The sequence below is a fragment of the Sorex araneus genome, chromosome 6 (genome assembly GCF_027595985.1).
Source record: "Sorex araneus isolate mSorAra2 chromosome 6, mSorAra2.pri, whole genome shotgun sequence".
Lineage (NCBI taxonomy): Eukaryota > Metazoa > Chordata > Mammalia > Eulipotyphla > Soricidae > Sorex > Sorex araneus.
In genome coordinates this window covers 36,567,222-36,582,709 of record NC_073307.1, presented here as the reverse complement: position 1 = coordinate 36,582,709, position 15,488 = coordinate 36,567,222, and the positions used below count along the sequence as shown (strand labels likewise).

The window sequence follows — 15,488 nt, the reverse complement described above, 5'->3', positions numbered from 1 at the left end:
CGGGTCTGAGATTAGCTGTGGCTTTTGATCTCTTCTGAGATTTATCTATGGGACTCTGAAATAAGGCCAATAAATGAGCTTGTATAGCTGAGCTAGAGGTGATCTGTGGGCGTGGCTCTCACATACCTAACTTCTGGCTGGTTAATTTCTTGGTAAATTTGGTCTCAAGTTGTTGGGGTCCAGCCAAAGGCACAGAGGCAATTTTGGGTTATCAGGAAGCCTGATGGCATCATCAGGCTGCTGATGTCCTCGCCCCACAGATACAGGTTGACCTGTGCTGATGGTGTTTCATTCCTAAACAAGGACAGATGTGTGAAAGGACTAGGACATGACTGGACATATAGAGTGGTGATACAACTCAAAAGAAGTGTTTTCCTTCTCAATAACCACCCCCCCCAACACACACACACATCAGCACAGGTCAGCCCATAGCATCCAGAGATAGGGCGATGAAGCAACTGGGTGGATGTATCATGAGTGGTAGACAAAGAATGCAGAATGCAGTCTCTGCTTTCAGGATCAGGGGGTGAAAAGCTCTAGCAATCATTGGCCCCCACTTTCTCCTTTAACCAGTGAAACAACTGAGTCCCAGGAAGCGTGAGCCCTGACTAGGTTCAATAGTGATTCCCCTGAGGCTAGTAGGAGAGGAAGAAAGATAGTGGAAGCTTCTGGAGCAGTCCCATATAGGCAGGAGCAGGGGGAGCCAAGTGTGGCCAGAGGCTGCCAGGCAAAATCCTTATTCTAAAGGCCAGGGATGAAAATCAGCTAAAGAGCACAAGTTTTGTGCTTTTGCCCTCAAAATAATAAATAAACTCTTATTTATTTAAATGAATAATTAAATCCTAATTTCTCGTTTTTAAGTTTTTTAAATTTTATTGAATCACCGTGAGATAGTGACAAGCTTTCATGTTTGGGTTACAGTCTTACAATGATCAAACACCCATCGCTTCCCCAGTGCACATTCCCCACCACCAATATCCCCGGTATACTCCCCCCTTTCCCACCCTCCCCCTGCCTCCATGGCAGACAATATTCCCCATACACGCTCTCTCCTTTTGGGCATTAAACCCTAATTTCTCAGGATCTAAGAAAGGGTTTTTTTCAAAAGGCCTCTTCCGGGCATTACCACCTGACCAACAGGGTAGGGCCCAGAATGCTCCATCAATTCATAGAAGTGCCATTGTCCACCCTAAGTTTCTCTTCAAATGTCACCGTAGGAGAAAAGCAGGCCCTGTATTTTAAATAGTAGCACAGACTATGGCTGCATTCTTTTCTTCCTCTGATTTCTGTGTTTCTCTTCCTGGCACCTGTTACCAACTGACAAGCATTTAGCATATACTTCCTGTTTCCACCTCTCTATAATACCAGTTTCATGAGGATCTGGGCTGTGGGGTTTTGCTTTGTCTTTCTGGCAAAGTCTCGTCTCTTTGTGTGTCCCTCTCCAGAGTTCCCGCATGCTGGCTATGCTTTTAGGAAAGGAGGTTACTTTAGATTCTGGGCTAGTCTCAAAGTCCTGTCTCTGGAAACTTAGTTGGAAGTGGGTCTGGCTGGGGAGGTAAAAATCTCTCTCCAGAAATTTCCCTCTTTTTCAGTATTAAAAATCTTCAATTAGTTGATCCTCTGGGAACCACAGGGCAGGAACAATGGTTCTTCTGAATAGGTGTGAAAGAGTGGGTATGAACACAGGGAATGGGATTCTACAACCTCTCGCTCTTTGGATGCTCCATTTCCAGCCATATCTGAAGGAAGATTTACAAGGACCAGTTCCTACTCTAACGAGGAATTTAGCCTCCCACCTCTTTCCCTTTCCTTCTCCCAGCCTTTCACCTACAACCCAACCTCCTCCCTCCCCCCCCCCCCATTCCCCAGGAAAATAAATCTTCAGGAAGAGGCCAGGAGAGTGAGGCTCAGAGAACCCTTCTGAATAAATGTCTATATTAATGAATTATTAACTCAGCCACCCGTGACCTTAAGCCTAGAAGCAGGAGCGCCAAGGGCAGAGGAGCGCTGCTGAATCCTTTATTGGAGTCCTGTCAAAGGCAGCCGACCATTTATTCCCCGCCTCCACCAGGGAAAAAATAATTCACATGAAAAGCAAACTTCTAAGTTGTGTCAAACTACCTCAGCTAGGGGGTCTCCAGGTGGAGTCCCTTCTTGTTTTGCTGTTTTCTGTCACTCATTCCCTGCTCTGGCTTCCCTCTTCCTCCCTCCCCCTCTGCAGAAGGTACCATGGTGGGTTTATTCAGGATAATTTGGGGGGCAAAAAACTACTGGAGAAAATGATGAATTTGGATAGTTAATTTATCGATCCCGGCACCTATTTCCACTTGTTTTATTTTAGAGGTCATTAATCAATGAAGAAAAACACCACCATGCCCCCCGGTTTTACGTTTAATACACTCACGATCCTTATTTATTCCTCTGCAACAAATTCCCAGCAAATATTTACCCATCGATTTGGGAGTTATGGATTTTCATAAAGGTTTGATCGGCTTCCTAAGTGGTCAAAGTGAAATTTGTTTCCGGAGGTCGCCTTCTAAAGAATGATGAGGGGAGCTCATTTGAGAGGTGCTGGGTCTCAGGAGGTTTGGCTGGGGGCACCCAGCTTCTAAACTTCCCCCATTCTGTGCCCCCCACCTTCTGGAATGGCCTTGACCATGTGGCCCCTGTTGGCCTGGAACTGGGGAACCTGAGTAGTCTCTGCTAAACCGCTCTCAGAGATGATGGGGGTTGCTCCCCAGAGCCCCTCAGAACTGTTCTAACCTTTGCCCAACCCTGATTCCTGCCTCCCAATGAGGTGGGGGGGGCACCTACAGTACCAGCTGGGACACTTTCCTGACCCCAGTAGCTGAAGCTTTCAATGCCTGGTTCCATTCATCCATCCATCCTCAGGAAACTTCACAAAGGCGTCTGGACTCCAGCATCCCTGTGGCATTTGGGCCACAAGTGGGGGCTAGGGGAGAGGGCACATGGGCATGGAGGGAGATGGGGACTCCGCGCCAGTCACTGCTTCTCCCCTGGCCCACAAAGCAAGGGGAACCAGGTCAACCCCCCTCCAGCACTCCCACCTCCCCGCACTCACCAGAGTCCAGCTCAGAACCAAGTGGGCGGAATGTTTCCTAGGGAGTCTCATTGACCAGCATCTGCCTCTACCGCTCATTAACTCGTGAGTGTGGGCGAACTGCCTGAGCTTCTGGAGCCTCGGAGTCCCCCTCTGTAGAGAGGGGTAAAACCTGGATGACGCCTTCTCTGTCAGGCGCCTGGCACATTCTAAGGCTCTTAGGAACAGTTAGCTAATAGGATTAGAGGGGAACCCCCGGCAACTCCAGCCCCCACACTGTGGGTGGCAGGAAGACTCTGAGCTTTAGAAAATCCTGAGATTTTCTAGTGTTTTTCTGGGTGGTGGGAGTGGGGGGGGGTAGTATTAGGAGAGCTCTTTGAGGAAGGGGAAACAGTCCTGGGGATCTAGGGCTTGTAAATCGCTGATGGACAAAAACAAAGGGTGTGGGTAGGGCTGGAGAGGCTTTGCTGGCAGGCCTCTTAGCCCTCCTTCTGCATCACACCCTAGCGAAAGTGCGAGCAAGTGTGCGTGCTTCGCTTTCGTGATCCGACAGCCACCGAAGGCGAAGCCCGCCGTTTTTGTGCGGAGATGAATGGAAAGGGGATCTGGCACCACGAGCCTCGGGGTCCAGGATCTGGTGTCCACAGCGCCGCACGCTGCTCCTCGTGGTGGTGCTGGCCTTAAACTCCGGGCCTATCAATCTCTCCAGGAATGACTGATGGGCCTTGTCACGACGCCGCCAGTCAAAACATTTTCGGTCCAACCAGCATCCAGGACGAGTGGGGCGTGAGACATGAGACCCGGACAAAGTCTAAACAGCGCGTTTCCCAGGCTCAGCGGACGAAACCCACGAAACGAGTGGAGGGAAGGCAAAAACAAGACTTCACCAAAAAAAAAGGGGGGGCTATTAATATTAATTGTTCCGAGTGGCGGGTGCTGGATAAGCTGGTGTATGTGAGTGGCGGCGAGGTTGGGAAGACAAGCATCATCTCTTCCCTTTGAGGTGTGGACAGGACTGCGTTGGGGAAGTCCTGGGCTGCTCATTTTCACATGCCCCGGTTTGCACCCTCCAGCTTTGCAAATGCCTGGGAGTGGGTGTCTTAAATCTTGGACACGCAGACACTCAAAGAGCTCAAAGGCTCCAAGATGGGGGCCTCTGCCCAAGGCATTCCGTTAGAGTGGGGCTGCATTCCCACCCCGCACCTCAGCTGTGTGAGCCCCAGGAGCCTCAGAAGGTAAATCCTCCTCCCTTGCTTCCAGGAACTCTTGTACTCCTGGACGAAGGAAGCTCTGGATACTTGCCTCGGGATGTCTACAAGGAAAGGTGTGAGGGGGGAGTGCAAGACACTCCCAGAGTGGAGGGGCTGAACCCAAGACTGCCGCAGCGCTGCAGCTGCTGCGTCCTAGCCCTAGTGGCCCCGGTTGAGTGTTGTCAGAGCCCAACCAGCCCCCCTTTGGAGACACCCTCTTCTCACGGCTCCTGCTTGGCCTCCGGCACCACGAACCTGGGCTTTCACTCCCGTGCTCACACCCACCCCTGCCCCAGGCCCCCTTCCCTCCCTCTCCTCTGAGGATCTGTGTTCCTGGTGGCATGTCCGGCAAATCAACTCAGGCTCCCGGCAGAACAACTGAAAAACAACCCAAATCGAGAGTCAGAAAGTCAAGAGTCAGGCAAAAGCACAAACCCCATCCGGGACTGGGGTCCACCGGCCGCCGAGCCACGCGCTCAGGCTCCGAAGCGAACGTTCGAGCGCGCACAGGCATGACATTCCGGTGCCTGCTTTCCCACTGCTTTGGGGGCTCCGGCCACTAAGTCGGCACCTAGAAAAGACACATCATGGGCAGAAAGAGACAACGGGCTAGCTGGAGACGTCACGCTTGAAAAAAAAAAAAAAGAAAGTGGTGGGGTGGGGGAGATGTTTGTGTGGGAGAGGCGCACAGCCTGCGTGTGGATCCAGCCGAGTTGGAACTTCCTTTTCCCCTCTTCCCCTCCCTTCGGTCCCCCTGGTCTGACTCTTGCCTGCCCCCCTCCCCCAGCACACACTCACATAGACTCACGCACACACGCGCGCGCGCGCACACACACACACATACACACACACACACACACGCACACACACACACACACACACACACACACGTAGTTTGTGCTGTCGTAAAACCCACGTGTCCAGACGGGAGGCTGCCAGAGCGTGGAGCCGTGGAGCCTGGACGCGGTGGCGGCGGCCGAACCCAGCAGCCCACGGCGGCTCCGGCCCACTCCCGAGTCAACCCGCACGCCCGCGCGGCGCTCGGCGGAATCGCGCTCTCGCCGCCCCGCGGGTCCCCGCGCCCCTCGCTTCGCCGCGGGGGAGAGCGACGCTCGCCTCCCGCGCTGCCCGGGAGCATGTAGCGCACCCGGGCGCACCCTCGGCCGCACGCTCCACGAGGCGCACGCACGCACGCACGCACCCGCCCGCCGCCCCGAGTTTCCAGGTAAGCGCGGCGCGTGCAGGGGGCTGAGGGTCTGGGACCCCGGGGAGGAGAGGAGGCAGGAGGTCCCCGGGCCGGGGGGGAGGGGGGGCGGGGGGACCAGACTGTCCCGCCTCCTGGCGCCGGAGGCCAGCGCGGCCCAGGCGCTGCGCCACTCGGGCACGGGTCGGCTCCGGGCGCCTGCCGGAGTGGGGGGCCGCGTCCTGGGGACGAGTTCTGCGGGGGCAGCGCCTTCTGCGACCGCGCCGGCGGGGAGGTGAGGCGGGTGGGGGCCGCGGCCGCCGGGGCGAGGCGCCGCGGCTTCGGAGAAAACTTTGCGCCCCGGTGGAGTTGGGAGGCGAGAGCCGCCTGCGGACCGGGCTGCGGCCGGCGGCCCCGGGCTCCGGGGGGCTCGGCGGCCGCCCTCCCCGCCCCTGCCGTCCCGGGCCTGCCCCGGGCCTGGCTCACGCGGGCCCTCCTCTCTGCCCTCTGCCCTCCAGCTTGAGGCGTCGGACATGCTGAAGCCCGGGGACCCCGGCGGCTCGGCCTTTCTCAAAGTGGACCCAGCCTATCTGCAGCACTGGCAGCAACTCTTCCCGCACGGCGGCGGCGGCCCGCTCAAGGGCGGCGGCACCGTGGGGCCCCTGGGCGCGCCGCAGCCCCTCCAGCCGCCGCCACCGCCGCCGCCGCCCCCGGAGCGCGCCGAGCCGCCGCCCGACAGCCTGCGCCCGCGGCCCGCCTCGCTCTCGTCGGCCGCCTCCACCCCGGCGTCCTCCTCCACCTCGGCCTCCTCTGCCTCCTCCTGCGCCGCCGCGGCCGCGGCCGCCGCTGCTGCCGCCGCGCTGGCCGGGCTGTCGGCGCTGCCCGTGGCGCAGCTGCCCGTGTTTGCGCCCTTGGCCGCCGTCGCGGCGGAGCCGCTGCCTCCCAAGGACCTGTGCCTCGGGGCCGCGTCGGGCCCGGGGCCCGCCAAGTGCGGCGGGGATGGCCGGGGCGCCCCCCGCTTCCGCTGCAGCGCCGAGGAACTGGACTATTACCTGTACGGCCAGCAGCGCATGGAGATCATCCCGCTCAACCAGCACACCAGCGACCCCAACAACCGTACGTAGACGCCGCCAGCGCGCGCTCTGCCCCGCACGGTGGCCGTCGGGCGCGGGCGCCCCGCGGGGGAGGCGGATGCGCAGCTGGGGTGCCGCGGGGGCATCCCCGTCCACGGGGTGGGTTGCCCCTCCGGGTTCCCGGCCCCCGCGCCGCCGCGAACGCCGGAGCGCAAAGTGACGTTTTAGAAGGAAGGAGAGTGGGTAGGATACCTGGTGGTGGTGGGGAGGAGGGGGAGGCTCCTCGGGATTACCCCTTCGCACCTGCCCCCCAAGTCTTCGGGACCCTGGAGCGGGATGGAAGGAACGTCGGGGTCTCTAAGCCGGACGCGCACGGGCAGCGCGCGGTGGGGAGGAGCCCGGGGGTTCTCGGGAGCCCCGCGTTCGTTTTCCCCGTCTCTCCACCCGGCGCTGGACTTGCCCGCATGTGCCCGCTTTAGGGCTGCGGGGCGGTCGGGGAGCGGCCGGGCCTGCTGGAGTGGGAGTTAGGAATGACAGCGGGTCCGTGTCTGCCTGCAAGCAGACGTTATTCCACCTCTTCTGTTTATTTAGAAAAGAAAGGGGGCGCGCGGGGTGGGGTGGGGGCATGCCAGCTGCTGAGCGAGGAAAAGATTTGCGGCTTCACGGCGGGTAGTTCCCCGCGGATCCCGCTTTCTCCGCGCGTCCTTGATGCTGCCAGCGGCCGTAGCTTCCCTTGCCGGCTTTCTTGGTTCTTTTCAAATTAGGGTGACAGCGATTCAAAGAAACAGTTTAATTCTTCTTGTCCCCGAGAAAACGGCAAGTACAGATCAGGTTCCCCTCTAGCTTTGGCCTCTGTATTCATAACATTGCTTATATTAGCACGAGGACACTTCTATGTTGAGGGTTGAAAACAAATCTAAACGAAGACCAGGAAAAGTGGCCTTCTTTGTATTTCGCTTCTTTTTGGTAATTTCAGAAGTTCGATGCTGACTCTGAGCGCGTTGGGGCAACTGCTTGATAAACCTCTTCCAGAGACTTCTGGAGGACACGCTCACGCAGGTTGAAAGCAGAGCGATCGGCTCTCAGCTCATTTCTTAATCTTGTTCTTTTATTTAGCTGCTGTGTGAGAAAAGTTGATTTTCAACTTTTATTACTCTCCTGTTTTGAATAAGGCCCTTCTTGCTGAATGTCTGCTGCTTTGTGAACTTAATTCGTTGTAACAGGAAAATAATTCCAGGTTATACTTATTTAAAGGAATCAAAGCGTTTGCTTTTATGGAAAATGCTGAGTTTAATTCTCATAGTTGAGGTGCATTAATCTTTTCATGATGGTTAGAAATAATTGTTTGGATGAAGATAATTATTACCAATAAAAAGAGCACTTATATTTACTTTTATTTCCTTTTTACAGCCCGAGGGTTAAGTAAAAGCATTGGTTTAATATTTGGGTTTCAGCTCCAATTTACTCTGCAGTTCAGAAGGTTCTTGTATTTTAGCATTTATGAAAATTTTATAAAATTATGTTTTAGTGAATTTTCAAAAAATGATCTGCTACTGAATTTCTTTCACACCTTCTTTTCGAGGCAGTTCTTTTAAAAATGTGAAACAAAACGATATGAAATGCTTTATGAATAAGGTATTTCTTGAATCTAAGTGTAGTATACTAATTATGGGTTGGGACTGCTTCATTAGGCTCACAATTTTCTTTTCTGAACTAAATCAGTGTTGGGAAAGACACCAGCAATGCCCCCCAAAGCTCTGTTATGTGCTGAGCTGTTTACACTGAATTCTTGAGGTTCGATACATTTTTGTCAGAGAAAAACTTAAGCTAATCACAAGGAATTGGGATAGATTCCTAATTAATATATGACTATTGACCCACGTACTGCCTGGATAACTTTTTCTCCCTCTGGTTAAAAGAAATGAATTATGGTTTATTCAAATTGTTTCTGTTGTGTTAATCTTCTACTATCTCCTTTTGAATGGACTAGACCCTTCAGTATGCCAAGGGGAAGGGCGGTGGTGGAGGGGGGAAAGTCAGTTCCTCTAGTTGAAGTTACACCTCACGTTGTTCCCTCATTAAAGGGCAATTCAGAAAGAAAATAGGAAGCTGAGGTCATTCTGTGTCATGCTGCAGGGAGACCTGAGCTCCATTCTTTCCGGAACTTCTCTGGGCTCTAGTGTAAAACCGTGGGATGGATGCATTTTATGAAGTTGGTGTGAGAAGGGCTGGCGTTTACTGTAAGCAGAGGTGCAAAACAAATCAGAAACGCGAGGTGGGGGAGGGTAGGGGCCACCCCATTTCTGTCTCTGTGCGCGAGGCATTGGTGTGTTCCTTAAAAAGATGGTGAACAGAACCAGAACTTCTCCCTCTTCTCATGTCTTCCTACCCTCTGCTACAAGACCTTCATTTTGTTACTTTGTGTAGTGTCGTTTTCACCTTTTTAATCTTAGAAGGCCAAGACACAGATCTCCTCTTGACTGCTTTCGGAAGACTTTCTATTTTTAATTTTATTTTTCTTAACTTCGCTGCTGTGGATCGGAAACCCAACAACACCTGTGAGTCAGTGGGCTGCGCGTTTCACCTCCAGCTTTACTGTCCTGGATGGCAGATGCCCTAGTGAAGGCACCGGGCCTCCGTGCTCTCTTTCATTCAGGAAGATTTCCAAACCGCAGAGACTGCGAGTGAGCCAGGGAGGATCCTTCTCGGTGCTCCCGTTGTTCCCTACCTCCACGTGCATCACTGCTGCTCTCGCATCGATACACCCTTTCCACTGAAGCTGGGATCGCTTAGCTGCCTCCCCTTTCATCTCTGGCAGAAGGGTGGGACACTGGATAATATAAACGGGGGAGGGGCAGTCTTCCTCCCGGTGACTGCCCTCCTGGCTTGCCGGCTGCCGGGATTGCATTCGGCTCCAACGCCGCCCGCCGCCGCCCAGTGGCTTCGGGCCGGCCTCGGGGAGCGCGCGCTGTTCTAGGAAGGCGCGGAGAGGCGGCCGCGGCCGAGCGTGGCCTTCCCATTAGCCAGACAGACACGGTGCGGTGCGGTGCGGTCCGCCGGGCTGCAGACCGTTTCGTCTTCCCCCGGCCCTTTTTCCCCACCCCCGGAGGTGTTGCTCCTTGGCACGGGGAGGGAGGGCGCTAAGCTCCACCTGGTCTCTATTAGAATAGAATTCAGCGGCTGCAACTTTCTCCAGCTGGAGGTTCGAGGCTCCCGCATTTAGGGGAGCGGCGGAGGCACGGGGGAACACTGATCGTGCGGTGTAGGAGGAAACCCCAAGGCTGTCCAGTGAGTAGCGCCGCCTCCTCTCGGAGGGCCTGGGAGAAGAACTGGGGGAGTCAAGGCCAGATGTTGATGGCGAAGGCGGAGAGAAGGGTGTGTGTTTCCCCCCACCCGCCCTCATCTTCCTCCCCAAGGGGAAACCGGAGGTACAATTGGAAAGTTTGAGAATTCCTAGCCCATGATGGATTCTTGCACCCACCGAGGCTGCCCAGCCCCTTGTCCTGCCCCTTGCCCTGCCCCTTGCCCTTTGGGGACCCTTCTACCCCACCCCACCGACTGTCAAAAGCCCCCCACTGGGATGTCCTAGGGAGAAGCAGGCGGTGGGTTTTCCCCCCTCTTTTCTTTTTTTTCTTTTTGTGTGCAGGCTCAGCCCCAGGCCGGAACACACATGATTTAGCTATTTTACATCATTCCTTATCTAGCACCCTGAAACCTAGCATAGAGCCATATATTAGATTGAGGTTAGAAGAGGTGGCGACTGTTTATTTAAGGTGATAAAATGGTCCATCAGCAGTAATCTCCATCGATATGTGCCACCAGGAGATGAAGGATGAGGGGACAAGCCACAATTAATTGCCCTATAGTTTTGTAGGAGAGAGTGGAGCCAGCGCAGACCAGCTTCGATCTCTCGCTCGCCTCCTATTCATCATCCCCGCGGTGTATGGGGCAGCCTCGCAGGGCCAGGGGCCGGGAGGTTTATCTCCGCGCAATATTCTCTCGCCCTCACGCCGGTGCTCCCATTTAATTTATTAATACAGTCATGGGAGGCGAATAAAAGCCCACGCGCCACCGCGCCGCCTCCCTCTTGCTCTGCTCTCTCCCCCTTCACTCTCTCCCCTTCCCTCTCTCTCATCCCTGCGCTCTCTCTGGGCCGAAGACAGCCAGGCTCCAAGACGGGCTCCTAAAAGCCCAGCATGTCTGGGCACTTGCAGGGAAGCCTTCAACTGGGACAGAAGGAGGTGTCCAGGGAAGGGGAAGAGATCTGGTTTGTGGCCAAGGCTCTGTTCCCCGGCCGGGGGGCAAGGGGGGGGGGTGGACTGATGATGCTTCCTCACTCGCTCCCCATCTCACCAGGATGTTGGTTTGAGAGAGCCCCAGAGCCTCTTGCCCAGAGGAGGGAAAGGGAAAGTGGGTATTGGGGTGCAATAAGATGCAACTTTGCTGCAGAGTCCGAGTCTGGTTGATTTTTTTAAAAAAGCTCTTTGACTGGTAGGAATGGGGCAGCCTGCAGACCTATCAGAGAGGCTGCAGGACCACTGGCAAGTCCTCTTGGTCCACCAGCATCAGTCCTGTAGCCCAGGATCCTGGAGGGAAGACCTGGGGGTTTGGGACACCCAGTGAGTGGGGAGATGCCCTCTCAACACACTACTCCCTGGGTAGTTTCCTCACCCCTTGCAAGGTCACATCACAGGCTGACCAATGGGCTGAATGAACCTTTGGGGTGAAGGGTACATAGCTCTGTAACTTCCACAGCCTGGCTGGGAGGATTTCTAGGGGGTCCCTTGAGGGCCAAAGCTGTGCCTAGACCTTGGGGAGCAAAGGCACATCATGGGGGAGGGTGCTGTGTGGGAGTCCCTTGGCTTATCAGCCTTGAATAGATTCAGACACCCCCCTCCCACCCTAGCCCCCAGTCCCCAGTTTTCTATCTCATCTTTCCTAGAAGGGGCCTTCCTTGCTCCCTTGCTCCCTTTCCTGCACTCAGATCCATTTTCAAAGACAATGTGGTCTCTGGGCTTGGGAAAACACTCAAGCATCGCACCAGCATTTGAAACGAAGCGTGAAAGCCTCTTCTTATCTCCACTGGGTCTGACCCTCTGAAGTCAGACAGTGAACACATCTGTGAGCAAAGGTACCCCTGGCCCAGTCTGGCTCCTAACCTGAAGCAGGAGCATGACCAGGTCTATCAGCATCAAGGAAGGAGCAGCTCTCTTGCAGCCCCTGCCACTGAAACGGCATGTCTGGCTCTGCTTGGGGTGATAGTTCTTACTTATCTAGAAACTCCTTTATGAGCAAGAATGATGAACTTGCACAAAAACTTAACCCGGGTTTGAAGAGAAAGGCACATTTATCCCTCTCTGCGAACACAAATGTATTTCGTATGCCACTTGGCCTGGAATTCTGTGCACATCAGACAGGCTATATAGAATATGTATTTCTGTATGTGAGGTGGGAAACTTGCCTGCTTTCCCTCAAATCTGTTTCCCTCCCCCATTTTTTATGGTCCACTGTCTAAACTGTCTAAAAAAAGTCCACTTTGCTGGACTCTTTGCCCACTTTTGCCTCCTTCGTGAACCTGGAGGAATCAGCAACTTGATTTAAACACCTTCAGGTTCCTTTAGGATTTGGAGATAGAAGTCAGAAGCCAGATTCTTCACCACCACCACCCCCCCTCAGTGTTTGAGGTTAGATGTATTAGCAAACACTGTTAGTATACAATATGCATTTTGAAATGCGTGTTTGGAAAGAGCATGTAGTGATTCAGGAGTGAAAATAGATCACGTTGCATTCATCGGTTAGGTTGAGCTTTGGCACTCTGCTGTGGACCTGACACATGGGTCAGGTGCAGGAAGACTCTCTCTTACTCCCGCTGCAGAATGCTACTTTGAAGTTTTTATCAATGACTCTTGGCGGCAAATGGAACTTAGTCATGGTTTTATCATGCATTTAGCTGTTGGTGTGTCCCTGTTGTGGAGGAGGATTGAGGCACACATTGTTAATTTCTGTACCACTCCCCCCCCCACACACACCCCACTTTCTTCTTGAAGTAGTTGGTATGGTATTGCATGCCCTTTGAGATGGTAGAAGAGAACAGAAGCACTGGTGCAGACTGTTAGGGTAGTGAACACGCTTGCTCCTAGCTTCTAATGCTTTCTTTCATGGAGTCAAATAGAGAGGGAAAGTCCGGTAAGCAACTTCTGGAGGTGATTTATTTTTATGGGCACGTTGCCTTTGCTTATTGTCATTTGTTTTCAGCTATATTTTGGCTCAGGTGCTGAAAGGCCATCTCTGAAGTTAGGCAGCAATATTCAACATTATGGACACTTATCTGTTTGCTTTCCTAGTCATTCTCTCAAGCCTCCCCAAACACAGGAGTGTGGGAATGAGGTGAAGAAATCTCTGTGATTCAGACATGCTTCAGCAACTTTTGAGGTCCCAGTACAGTTACTTTCATGAAATATTGCATCACTATTGACTGAGTTATGGCTTTGTATATGAAATTCTCTCCACTTTCATTATTCTCTCTAGACCTCTGGATTTGGAGCATTTGCTGTCAGACAGGCCTGACTGTGAATCTCTCTGCGCTTTCTAGTTTCTGTTCCTGTGTCCAGTTCTGTTGTTCCTGGAACCTCAGTGACCTCATCCACAGAATGGGAATCATATGTATATACTACATGGTTGCTTCAAAAGAGGTCCCTGCCATGCAGGTGGCATTAGGCCAGTTTTGGCACTGAGTTGACTCTCAGTGATCCCCTTTGTCTTGAAAGTTTTGTTTCCTTCACAGTCAAAGGTGGAGTGCAGGTGGGCAGTCCATGGGTTTTGAACAAGGCTGGGAGTGCCACTCCATGGGTTCTGGGCCGCAGCTTCTACATGCACTCATGTCCTTGGAAGGGAGGTGGTGAGGGCAGGAGCCCCAGAGGCGCTGCAGAAACAGGCTGCTGTTTGAAAGTCTGGGTACACCTCCGGGAGGCTGTTGCCTGTGGGTTCCTTCGTTTCCTGGAGTGTCTGTGAGAGAAGCAGCAGACTAGATGGCCGAGGGGACAGCTCAGCATGAACCCTCAGTGGGGCTTCCCTCCCTCACAGAGCTGGGCTGCCGTGAGATGTTCCTTCCCAGGGACTGTGTGACAAGTTCCTTGGGTGTCTCAGCTGTCTCTGCATGAAGAAAGTCCATCTGGCAGGATCCACCTGGCAGCAAGTGAGCAAGGCCAGGGCAAGTCCTGGAGGACACCCTTCCCCCAGCCCCTCCAGCCCCAACAGTGATCTGTCCATTGGGACTGATCCTAGGCCAGGCCCTCATTATTGGGGTCCTTTGCGCAAGGGTGCTGGGGGTTCCCATGGAGGCTGGCCAGCCAGGCAGGGTTGCCGAAGCACTGAAGGCAGAGTTAGGTCTGCTGAGCAGGACGCAGACACAGCGGCTCCACCAGGCCCATTAATAACCCGCAGGCTCGGCCAGTGGACATAGCCTTCGCCCCAGGCCTTGCTTCCCGCAGCCTCCTGTCGCCGCCTGTTCTGGTTAGGGATGCTGGTGCTGTGGTGCCGCCCAGCTTCTGCTGTGGAGGTCCCCAGGAGTTCTGGCTGCTCAGGGGAACCTTCAAGAGGAGAGGATGACCTTGGGTCCTTGGCTGCTGAATCACTTTCTTAATTATTGCAGTCCCATTCTCACCCTGAATGGTGAAAATTAGCTGTTCCTTTCTTCTTAGCACCTTGGGAGGCTCTCCAGACTTGATGGAGCCGCCCCTCTTCCTCCACTCCTCAGTTGGAACGTGTGTGCAGGAGGGACCCCAAGTCTAGCGCTGCCCTCTGTGACAGTTCTGGAAGGGGCTCTAGTCTACAGAGTCGCCCCCACTCAGCTCGGTCTGCTGGCTGGTGCACTGGGCTGGGGGTGGGGTCGGGGGTGACCAGTGAGGTGGAAATGTGCCTGTACCAGCCCTGTAACCCACTTGCCCTGGTGACTTTTAAAGACTTCTGTAATAGCAAGGTGACCGGTGTGGAATCTCTCTGAGAAATCAGGGTGGGTGAAAGACTTTGGTGTGATGCAAAGATAACTCAGGATAGTGAATAGCACCCTGGGATAGGGGAGAGGGCTAGGAGGAAGAGGAGGGAGTAGAAGGGGTTGTGGAGGTCAGAGGGATGCTCAGAACCCTGGCTTCTGGGAACTGGACCTACCTTCTCCCAGCTCAGCAGGCATTTTGCAGGGGTGAGTAGTTCCACCTCTGCCAGGTGGGTTGGGGGTGGGAGGGTTCACCTTTCCCCCTCTTCCCCATGGTGTTGGTGGCAGTAGTTCCGGGAGGATGTTGAGCCTGGGATTTCCCCCCAGGATTCTCTGGAGCTGCTGAGTTAACCCTTTCCTTTCCCTCCCTCTCACACGTCTCCAGCAGGTTGCGACATGTGCGCGGACAACCGCAACGGAGAGTGCCCCATGCACGGGCCCCTGCACTCGCTGCGCAGGCTCGTGGGCACCAGCAGTGCAGCGGCTGCGGCGCCCCCCCCTGAGCTGCCCGAGTGGCTGCGGGACCTACCACGGGAGGTGTGCCTGTGCACCAGCACCGTGCCGGGCCTGGCCTACGGCATCTGCGCAGCCCAGAGGATCCAGCAGGGCACTTGGATCGGGCCCTTTCAGGGAGTGCTTCTGGCCCCCGAGAAGGTGCAGACAGGAGCCCTGAGGAACACGCAGCACCTCTGGGAGGTAAGTGCACAGTGGCCTAGTGCTGTGGCTGTGGCAGAGGCAAGGAGAGCCTGCCTGGCTCCCGACCCGGGGTCTGGAGAGTAGAGTTGTGTGGTCCGGCTGGGTGTGCTTACAGCAGCTCAGTCAAGGTGCAGGTCCCTTGCGCCTGGTAGGCCTCCAGGCGCACCCTTGACTGTTCATCTCCTGGGATCTGAGAACAAAAGAAACAGCTGGACAGGTGGAAGCTTGGCATCTG

General features: G+C 54.6%; 1 protein-coding gene across 2 annotated transcripts in view; it reads left to right on the top strand.

Moving 5' to 3' along the window:
- The first annotated feature begins 5,432 nt into the window (after nt 1–5,432).
- PRDM6 (PR/SET domain 6) overlaps nt 5,433–15,488 on the top strand; it is a 116,913-nt gene continuing 106,857 nt past the window's right edge. Inside the window, exons 1-3 of one of the 2 annotated variants that reach the window (XM_055143071.1) lie at nt 5,433–5,536; nt 6,013–6,610; nt 14,946–15,253. In XM_055143071.1, coding sequence (XP_054999046.1) covers nt 6,028–6,610; nt 14,946–15,253 — 891 coding nt within the window. In that variant the 5' untranslated portion in view covers nt 5,433–5,536; nt 6,013–6,027. Of the gene's footprint in view, nt 5,537–5,690; nt 5,790–6,012; nt 6,611–14,945; nt 15,254–15,488 lie in introns of those variants that run through there. The other variant, XM_055143070.1, reaches the window with a different exon arrangement.